At 36.8% G+C, this 11,403-nt stretch overlaps 1 protein-coding gene across 1 annotated transcript in view; it reads left to right on the plus strand.

The window, feature by feature from the left end:
- The window catches only part of CTR9 (CTR9 homolog, Paf1/RNA polymerase II complex component), a 31,737-nt gene extending 29,749 nt beyond the window's left edge, over positions 1-1,988 (plus strand). The window contains exon 25 of the mRNA XM_042461770.1: positions 869-1,988. Coding sequence (XP_042317704.1) covers positions 869-1,322 — 454 coding nt within the window. The 3' untranslated portion in view covers positions 1,323-1,988. The remainder of the gene's footprint in view (positions 1-868) is intronic.
- The last annotated feature ends 9,415 nt before the right edge of the window (positions 1,989-11,403 follow it).

Genomic DNA, 11,403 nt, shown 5'->3' on the forward strand with positions numbered 1-11,403 from the left:
CATGGTCAACCTATGATGGAGAGAAAACCCCAAAATCTGGAAGTTTGGCAGGCTTAGTAGATATGGTTTCTGTGATCTCAGGGAAAATGTAACCCCAACCAGCATAGGCTAAATCTCTCTTCCCTGCTCTTCCTTTTAACTGGCCAGAACCACCTCTGCCTTGTCTGGATAAAGCTTCATCCTCATCCAGTTCATTACTGACCCTAGGTTTAATAAAATACATTTACCACATTCCTTCAAATGACACATCTGAAATCCTTCTATTTTACCTTTAATGTGGATTCTGGCCCTGCAGCTGTTATGCAAGAGTGTAGAAAGACTATAGAAAATGATATGATACATAATTAAACGTCTTGTAAATTTCTCAATGTTTGTTTAAAAATTACAGTAAAGTGGTGAATTCCCTTTTGTTTACCAAGATAAAACAGATTTTTTTTCCAACTACAACTCCTAGACACTGTTTTGATCCCCAACTAGCATGGTGGGTAGCCATGGGGAATTCTCAGAGTTGCATTTAAAAAAGTAATTTCCCCCAACATTTTTAAGTTGTTGGAGGGATGACTAACATTTCAATAGAAATGGGTGGACCTGTAGAGATGGATGGAGAATGTTTTCTTGGGGCAGGGGCAGTTTTTGTTTGTTTGTTTGTTTGCTTATGTCCAGGTTTCTTTCTTTGATGAAACTGGAGTACACTGCAAAACAATAACATAAAATTAGAAATAATGAAATCTTTGTCTGCCTGTTGTAGAATTTCTCTTTGCGGGCACTGAATTCTGTTATCTTGATGCATAATTTCAGAAACTTTTGCAGTGTTTTCTGTAATGTTACATTTACAGTTTTTGCATTATTATGTTCTCCTTTTGATTAGAAATGCCAGGAACAGCAACAGTGATTCAGATGATGCAGAGGCACGCAACAAACGTATCATGTCAGACAGTGATTCCAACAATAGTAACAAGTCTGTCAGTGAGAGGGGCAGCCCCAGGCGACCAACTGCCCACCCTTCTGATGAGGACTCAGACAGCAATGGGTCAGCAAGAAGGAGGAGACAATCTGATTCGGAGCAATCTGACAATGAATCTGTGCAGTCAGGAAGAAGCCAGTCTGTGCGGTCAGGAAGAAGTCAATCTGTGCAGTCAGGAAGAAGCCACTCAGCTGGTTCTGAGAATGAATCTCGTCCAGCTTCTCGCAGTGCTGATTCTGACCGAGATTCAGAGAGAGCATCTGATAATGAGGGTTCGGGTAACGAGTCTGAGCCAGAGGCGTCCAACAATGAAGCATCAGAACGAGGCTCATATGGTGGATCAGATGACAGTGATTAGATTCTAATTGCAGCCTTTCTTCTTTTTTTTAAATACCGTTTTTGTAAATATATTTTTGTTTGAAAGATTTGGGGAAAGATATGTCCATCTTTTATATTTGAAAACTGATTTAAAAACATGTGCAACTGTGTTTTAGAAAAAAATATTTAAAGAAAGTTGAAATATTTCCTATTGCATTTTTCTACTGTACTGTATACTTGCTAGGTCCTAGTATCCCTCTATATGGCATCTATTTAAATTCAGTGCTTGGAGATTTAGTATACTTAAGATTTGAAGAGCCAACACCAAGATGGTACTCCTGTATCCAGTTATGATTTAAGTCCCCCTGAAATACATGTCACTTAAGCACATTTAATTGGATTGTAGCCCATGCTGTCTTTCCTTGTCTAATCAAAAAGGTTTTCTACTTGGAAAAGGGTACAGGTAGAGCTTCAATAATTCCTTGAGCTGTAGAATGTTTGTGTTTACAAAACTGTTCTGACAATGTAGTTCTTATAAAATATATTTTTACGTTCTGTTTAAAATACTTAAGTGCTGTAGCAAGATACTTAAAATGAAACAAAACGTATATAATATAATGCTACAGGAATGTAGATAAATTCTGACAAGATTATGACTTGTCAGAAAAGATCTGCCTGTAGCAGCTAATAAAAGCTGTTGCTACCATCTGCTTTGAGTCTTATTTTAATGCAGCGTTTACAGTGCCATCCTGTACATGCCTTTTTTGAAGTAGCCATATTGAATTCAGTGTGACTTACCTTCAGGTAAATATGAATAAAATTGCAGCCTTAATTGAGTGACATTTCACACATTGAAACACACACACACACATATATTTCACTAAAAACCTTAATTCTGCATTCACATCACAAATCAATGGGTAATACAGATGGTTCACAAGCTATAGGTGAAGCATGTATAGATAAACTACTGTATAGATACTTTTCAAATACACACACAGAAAAGAGAGAGGTAATATAAGCCTATTGAAGATGGAAGTTGCACTTAGGCTAAATGTTCAACCTTCCTAAAGAGCAATTTCCATCTTGAGTAGGCTTGTATAATTTTACTAAATCTTTTCTGAAATAATTATTTTTATTTAAAAACAAATGTTAGAGCCTGCAACTTTGAGGTGTGAGAACTGGAAAAATTGATCCTGATAACACATTAAATGCTTTTTGCTAAGATGTTTTTGTCATGTACAGTCTCTCCACCTACATATTGCAAGTATCTTCACTGCAAATGAGTTACTAACAGAGCTGAATAATACTTGTGTGAGAAAGAGGATCCATTCTGTTTTCAAATCTCCAGCTCTGCTATTATGATTCATGAAATGATTTTCCTGTTCAGTACAAGCAGAGTAGAAATATGGGAATATGATTTGAGCTGGGGAAGAAGTTCTAAAATGCTCAGTGTAAAGCACATGTGATAGGTCCATGTCTCCATAAAATGGTATGACTTAGTAGTTGCCTTTGACATGGTATGGTTGCTTTGAACCTGCTCTGTGCAGTGAATCTTCTCCTAATAAGTTTGTTTTATCTTATTACTCCTAATTACAGTACTGCCTAATGAGGGAGCCCAGTGCCTTGGCCAGACCTACAGCAGCAATGCAGGTTCTTCACAATCTCTGGCTCCATTATAGCTTGTTTAGCACCTGCACTGAGCTAACTGGAATCCTCTAGGCCATTATGTAGAGTGTTGGCAGGAGCCCAGCTCATACTACTTTAGGCCTGTGGTGGATCAGAGCAAAGGCCAGTCATGTCCCGTAATCTGTCCACATACTGTTCAATAACTTGATGGCAAGTTGTCTTTCCCAGCAAGCACTTCCTAACAACTTACGGATATCAAAGACGTGCACATTAGATGGGAGGGGGACAGAGTTTACAATTTGCTCAGAATGGTATAAATGGCAGAACTAGGTTTCAGAAATAAATGCCCATGCCGTTTAAATGTTGAACAGTGATACCATGATGGGGAAAGGAACAAGTGCCAAATTTTCCTTACCATGGCATTGTATAAAAAGGTGGAACACTGGCATGTTGATGAACTGGGAGGGGATATTTCCCCTTCCTTCCACTGCAATCTCTTATGTACCCCTGTAACCTTGTACAGAGGGATGGGAAAACAAACAGCTTGGGGGTAGCAGGGAAGTCCAAATAGGGGAAAGTTCCATTACATTTGTAGATGCATGCTATGACAACAACATAATAATAGTTACTTCTTTCCCCCTCTCAAGGCTTGAGGCAGGGAACACCATGTTAAAATACAAAACACTAAAACAGATAAAGGCACAGTTAAAATACAATACTATAAAATCATTTTTGAAAAACATACTCATAAGAGTTCATATACAAATTAAAAAGCCATGATTTAAAATTGACTAGATAGGCCTGCCAGGAGAGAGATCTCTTTAATGCTGTTGTAAATTAAATCAGGCAGGTCATTCCACAGTTCCGGCAGCTAATGAAAAAAAACCTCTGGAAAACTGTTGCAGTCTAGCTTCTCCAACATGCTATTTTTCTGTTTGTAGGAATATGCTTTTATTGGTAAAATTTATTAAGTTATAAATCTCCCCCGAGTTCTTATTGTCTTAGTAAGAGGGTAGCTTGCTTCTTACTAAGGAGGACTAAGACCATATTTCAGTTCCACTGTACACAGTCATCCTAAATGGCTAAGAACAGGTTTGTTTCAAATCACACAGCAAATACACTCATATTAAATGCTATTTAAGATTTCCTGTACAAATGGATGTATTTGAACATAGGGAAAAAGTAGGAGTAGATGGGCATACCTTTGGGATAGAGGCTAATGTGTTTCTCGTGTTTCATTCCTAATAGGAAAAAATGTCACAAACTGGAAGTAGCCTTCAAAAGGTAATATGTGGAGAGCTCTTCCCACAGAAAGACATTATTTAAGATATTAATTACCAACATCCATTCCTTGCTTGAGAAACGTCAGAGATTTTAACATGCTGGATTGCCAAATACTCCTGATTATAATGTTTTTCATTTCTCATGGCTGGATCTCTATGAGAAATGTAGGTAAGTCTGACTTCTTGCCAGCAAATGTGAGTAGATATGCTAGGAGAAGCAAACAGTATAACTAACTATTGATTAAAAATAGATTGTGCTTTGATTTAGCAGGACATTTAACAAGAGAGACCAAAATTTCTGGCTGGCTTATTTTGACTTTAATATTGAATTCTCTTCACTAGTTACATTTGTACTTGGTCAAAGTAACCCACCAGTGGTTCTTCTGGAAATAAATATGGAACAGAAAGAAATGTAAGATGGGGGACAACAAACAAGTTGGTGTGGTTGGTTGGCTTCTCCGTGAAAAACTGAGCAAATGTACGAAGCTGGCCATAAACTCTGTTTCATACTGCAAAGGCAGTAAGCCCATTGCTTTTTATAATAATTGTTTGGCTTCCCTCACACTAGGCTGATTTAGTCTATTTTTTGTAACCAGTTAAAATAATCTCTGTTCCCTTATAATAATGTCAGGCTTTGCCCAAACCAATAGTCAGGACCAATGTTTTCTAAAGAAAGTTGACATATTTTTCTGTTTCTTTCACTTATTCATTCTATGCTTTCCAGTGGTTCTTGAAAATCTGGATGGAATTACAGCTGATAAAAGACAGAGGCAATTTTCACACATTATGTGATCAGGATGTAGCAACAAGAAGTATGCATCCATTATACAGCTTGCAGAACAGGACTGAGAGCTGCACTACACTATATTGGCAGCAGAATGAACTAATGAAATTTTTGCCTAGAAATAATGCAGTTTAACAACACTTTAACTGCCATGGCCCCATCCTACAGAAAACTGGGATTTGTAATTTTGTGAGGCACCTCTTTGACAAAGAAAGCTGAAAACCCTGTAACACTATGGCCTGATACAGACAGGCCAAAATAAAGCTGCTTCGAGTCACTTTGGAGGTATGGTGTTTCAATGATGCATGTGTCCTAAGAGTCTGGAAGCTGCATCAAAGCTGCACTTCAGTCCTTAGAACTGGAGTGTGGCTTTGGTGCGGCTTCAGGACTCTTAGGACGCATGTATCATTGAAACACCATACCTCCAAAGTGACTTGAACCAGCTTTATTTTGGCCTGTCTGTATAGGGCCTATAAATCCCAGGATTCCAAGCTCTTAAGTCAAACTGCATTATTTTTACAGTTTAGATGCAATCTAAGTCTAAAATGTTGGGGAGTTACATAACATTGTTATAACAATTTTAACCACTTAGGTTCAGTTTCAATTAAGTCATCTATTTCACTTAACCAAGAACTGTTAGCAAATGATTGTTATCAGCTAATCGTTTAATTTTAAAAAAAAACACACACCCTTCTGTGTAATCAAGACATCAGTCTCAAGATGCTTTTTTCTGAGGTATTGAAAAAAGAACGAGAAAGACTGCTGCTCAATAAAAGCAGTCATTCACTGGGGGAAGGAAAATTGCCGTGCTACTTCAAAATGAAAACAGACTCCACATAGAAGTGTGCCTTCACTTTTAGATGCAGTGACTCAGATCTGACCATTACGTAGCACATGCCAATCAACTACGCAAACCAATAAAAGCTCAAAAACCCTAATTCTTACCATTCACCCCTTCTGTCACCTCCCAGTGACCACCTTCTGTCACCACCTTCCTCCTCTTCCCATTGCTGGCCTGAAGGTTCTATTTCTGCTCCTTTAATTCTGGGCTCCAATATCAGTTAAATAATTGATGTCAGATGAGACCTTTAGTTGTAGGCTCTTTCTAACACTAGTCTTTCAAGTGTTCAGAAGAAGAGTTTTTACAGGGTAAACAAAAGGCAATATCTATTCAGCTGGAAAGTCTGAACTGGCACTCATAGGATACGTAGACAGACCGATACGGGAGATGTTGGTAAACATTAGATAAATCTTTCATAAGATAGATTTCAGCAAATGTTTTTCTAGTTTGTCACAAAAACATTCTCGCAGAGAGACATGCAAAGAACCAGTCCTCCAACAAAACCATCTCCGCTGAAAAATGGAACAGATGGCAAAGACACCATCAACAGCAGCAGTGGTGGAGGAACGCCATCTTTTTCTAACGGTAAACCAAATCCTGACGGCTTTACTGGCAAATCCCCCATTTCAACCATTTCAATTGGAGATCATGCCAATCTATACCATGGCGTGAGGCCTGTTTGTCGGATTCGCCCAACCAGTGCCGTGATCCAAGGAAGCTCTGTTGCCCACATCAATCGTCTACAGGGAGAACTTGTGAGGAAAAGGAAGGTTAGTGGCTACCTGTAATACAGCACCATGCCTCAGAATGCTGAAAAAAGATGTAATTTAGATGTAAAGAGAATGTTCATTTTCAAAAGGATGTTTGCTGCTTAAATTTGCGCTTCATATTATGGTTTTGGTGGGTAAAACAAAATGTACAAGTGTGACACACACACAGAAATGGGTGCCGTTTGATCTAATTTGTAGGCAAATCTTCCTCTTCTGCTGCATGCCCTTAAAGTTCTTAGAGATAGGAATTTTCTATAGCTCTGTCCCTTGTATAGTGTGGAGCAAAAACAGGTTGTCTTTCGTTCTTTTATAATGTAAATAAATAATACTCCTTAAAGTCTTTTTGTTTATACAGTTTTAGATTTGTCACATTAGATGAGACCCTTTCTACTTATCTATTCTATATTTCCTGTCATTGTTTGGATCACATAGCAGAAAAAAATTATTTACATGAATATGAAAACACTGCCAAAATGACTGTGCTGAGAAGGCTTTGTGCTTTTCAACTAAGTTTTTGACCCTGTGTGTATTGTGGGCAAAGATTTCTAAAGGAGGAAAGAGGTTAACAGAGGTGAGAGGTATGTGTGTTCTGCATTTGTGTATTTTGTCTGGTGGGTCACCAAACAAAAGCTATGTCCTTTAAGTGTGATTCATTATTTGGAAACAACCAGCTCATTGGCACAGAAGTAAGTACATGCTACGGTACATTGTTTTGCTGCACTAAAAATGTGAGTGTATTTCTATGGAAATGTAAATACATTTTGACAAGGACAGATAAACCCTGTGCCTATGCAGGCATAACTCTCATACTTGAATCATTTCTCTCAAAGAACACACAATGAAATACATTGCCTATACAGAACACCTCAATTTATCTTTTCCCCCTATGGCAAAAGCTTTCTATTAATAGGGAAGTTCATGCCTGTTTGAAGAACACTCAAATCAGGTTGCTTTGGGACTGAGATCAGAAGCCACCAAGTTGCTGGCCAGGAAAACTTTGTTTGACGTGTATCTCCAACCTGAGATTATTTTGTCCAGTTACTGGTGGGTTTGCAGTGTTTTTAGTTTCCAAACGGTGAAGATCAGTGCGGGCAAACCTCATGTTCAGTCAGTTGCCTTCTTGCCCAGACATGGGCAATAATGTTACAAGAAAAGGAAGGTTTAATTATACACCAAGATCCCTGCCACACTGCAGAATTAATGAAGTTTGACATCACTTTAACTGTTGTGGTTCCATCCTATGAAATCCTGAACCCCTATCGAATTGGAAACCATTCCATTTCTTCATATTCTGTCCTAACAGTAGCCTCATGTCCTGAGTACAGGTTACACATCAGTACTATCAAATGTTGTGGCACATCCATTTCTTTAAGAATGATCCATAGTTTCTTGTGATGTATACAATCAAATGCTTTGCTATAGTTTATAAAGCACAGGCTTTATTTCTATACAACATAACTGGCTGCATCCAAAATAAGACAGTTGAATGTACTTCCCATTGAAGTTGAGAGAAAGTAAATCTAGTCATTAAGCTGAGTGATTTAAATGCAACCAAGTTTCATTAATAGAGTATGTCTCCAACTCACTCTAACATAGACAGACAGATACATACATACATATATGTGCATTATATGTAATACATACACCACTGCATATATAACAATAAATGAAAATTAATTGTATCTGATTGTCAGAAGGTCATCCAGTCTGTGCCAGGTGCTTTTGTGCAGTTTACCTGAATGAGGCCACAGGCTCTTGGAAGCATACCATACATCATGTTTGCCAAATGATTCTTCCTTGCCTATTACAGAATGCACACAGTTGGTATGATACCTCTAATATTCTCCCAGAAAATATTACGCATTTTAAACACGGCTGATTGCTTCACATATTTGATTGTTCTTGAATTATTAAGATTTGTGTTTTGGGAGAAGAACTATGAACTATACCCCCTCATGCTTCATCAAAATGGATCAGTTGACAGAGCAATAATTCCAGAATTGCTGAATTTGGATAATTGACTGCTGGAATTGCTCAAAATATTAAAACAAGACCTTTCCCCCCTCAGGAATGTGAGGAATTAAAGAAGCAGAACAAGTGCTTGTCAAATGAGCTACATCTGGAAAGAATTGTTATGAAATCAGAAAACGAGCTGGGCATGCGAAACCTCCGAAATTTAAACCATGGGCTGCAAGCTGCAGTTAAAGAGGTATTGAAAATAACTGGATGGCTCACGTTTATTGTTTTAGGCAAACCAGAAATTTTGGGCCAATTATATCCTACAGAACAAAATTTTGATCTGTGTATGATGCTGAATCTTGCCTCTATTATTATTATTGTGCTTTATTTATATAGTGTTGTAGATTTGCACGGCGCTGTACATACAAACAATAAAATAGATACAAGTAAACCTGCCCATGGTGTACAATCTCTAGTCATATGTTTGTCAACACATTCATTTTGTGTTTAGATTTAACTATGGTCTATGGTGATGAGAATTAGCCTAATTCAACACAGGCTGACATGCTCCCCCTCTTCTCCAGCATTTACTTCCAGTACCAATTTGCACAGTTCAATTTTACATCTAGATTGATCATGTGTTTTGATCATATGTCCTGCTTGACAGTCCTTAGAAAATAATCTGCTTGAAGGCATACTATATCTGTTCTTACATATAAATTAAGATGTGCAGATTTAATGCAAATAGTCCTTCAGTCGTCTCTCTTTGTGATAAATGTGTTTATGTGGTCACTTTTGTTACAACTGAATCCTAAACTGTTTATAATCTTAAACCAGGTTCATAAACCATAGTTTGAAATTGTGCTATTTCAGCTGATTAAGTACCGTATATATTCGACTATAAGTCGACCCTAATGTATAAGTTGAGGGCACGTTTTGGGGCCAGAATTATGGATTTTGATATGACCCATGGATAAGTCGAAGGTAAAATTTAGTGGCATGTAACAAACAAAAATGATGCCAAAGAACTTACAAAATTTCAGCAGACATAACTGTTTGGGCTCACACTAAAGGCTGGATGGATAAGAGAACAGAGGGAGACCAGTGCTTCTTGCCTTTCACCAGGGGATAGTTCCTGTTTTTTTTAATAAGAGTTAAAGTACAATATTTATATTAAGCCCCGGATAAGTAAACTAAGCATTTTTGTGTCACTTTTTGACTTAAATGAGCGGCAAAAGCCTAGGCACTATTTTATTTGATTAAACAAATTACAGTTTATAATAATGTCCACACAGAGACCATAAAATTCACCGATTTTAACCAGCTGAGTAAAAAATGAAAAATATCTTTCATTTAGATGCATTTCAATTAAGCAAAGCTTTTGTGGAAAGGGAAAGGGTGAGGAATTGATGACTGAGACCTTTGTTACATTGGGGTCAATGAGCTTCAGGTAGCCTCTAATTGAATCCCAATATTGAGTATATATTTTCAGAGCTTGCCTCTGCAATGTAGACATTTGAATTCCAATATCCAGTGTACATTTTCTTGGGAGGATAGAGTGTCTGATCTGAGACTTACACAAAGGAATTCTACACGTATATATGACAGAGTTCAACAGGACTTTGTTTTAGATAAATATCAAGAGATGACAGCCAACTGTATTTTTATAAGCTGTTAATACAAATGTGTTTTCTAGCAAGTGTTATAGAGAGATGTGACTGGTATTGAGGCAGGTGCATTGCTCACAGTTTTAGATATAGATAGATAGATATAGATATAAATATAGATATATAAATACAGATGGTAAAAATAAAATTTTACCTCAGCATGAGATATACTTTTCCATTGACCTTAAAATATTAATTTCTATTAAGTTTATGATTATCTCTCTTTCATCAGAAAGACAGAAGAAAAAAATTGTAGCAAAACATGATGAATTGCTTCATTAATTATTATTATTTTTTAAACTGATTCCTGTTCTTTGGTTACAGAGAGATTGCCATTGTGATCCTTACTAATGAATATTGCATGCATAGTTTATGTTCAGCTGGATCAAATTCAATATTTTGGCAGTAAGTGTTTTTCAAGGTCTGCCAAAGTATTTACCCTTCATAGAGCTCTGCACTTTTCCCAGTTCAGGGAGATGTAGGGAAAAACAAAGCAAAAATAAATCTGGGGAATAACCCTATTAACAGAGTATTGATTTGTGGGCAAGCTTGCTATTGACAAATATAGAAGAGTGAGTGTTCTTTTAAAAAAGATTATTATTATATTTTAATACTGCCTTGCCACTTGAAAAAAGTGTCTAGTAGACATATATAAGTAAGTATACATATGTATGCAATTTTTTTTTTTTTTTTGGATTCTGAGCTCATTGGGACATAAACTAAAATTTGTTAGACAACCAAAATACTAATAAGGAAATAATAAAACACTTTGAAAAGACAAATCTTTTTTTTTTCCATAACTTTTTATTGAGTTTTACCATCTATTGCCAACATAACATACTTCAAAATATTCCACATATTCTCTTTGTTTTTACATTCTAACAGTACTTTATACCGACAGTCTTTAGCATTATTGTTGCCCCACTTCCCTTCCCCAAACTTCTAGAATTTAACTTAATCATTATAACACAGAGCAGTTCTTGTGACACTTCTATAAATACAGTACTATATCATTACCTTCCTCCTACCCTTAACTTATGTTACAGTAGACTAATTGTTATTGTATTTCCTTCTGTTTGTTGTATCTTTATCAACTCAAAAGCTTAAGGTATCCCCTTCAGCTTGAAACATTCTTTCTTGTTGCTTTACTACTCCAAGTTCCTTCTTAACCTACCTATTTTCTGGTCT

This window comes from Sceloporus undulatus, chromosome 1 (assembly GCF_019175285.1).
Source record: "Sceloporus undulatus isolate JIND9_A2432 ecotype Alabama chromosome 1, SceUnd_v1.1, whole genome shotgun sequence".
NCBI lineage: Eukaryota > Metazoa > Chordata > Lepidosauria > Squamata > Phrynosomatidae > Sceloporus > Sceloporus undulatus.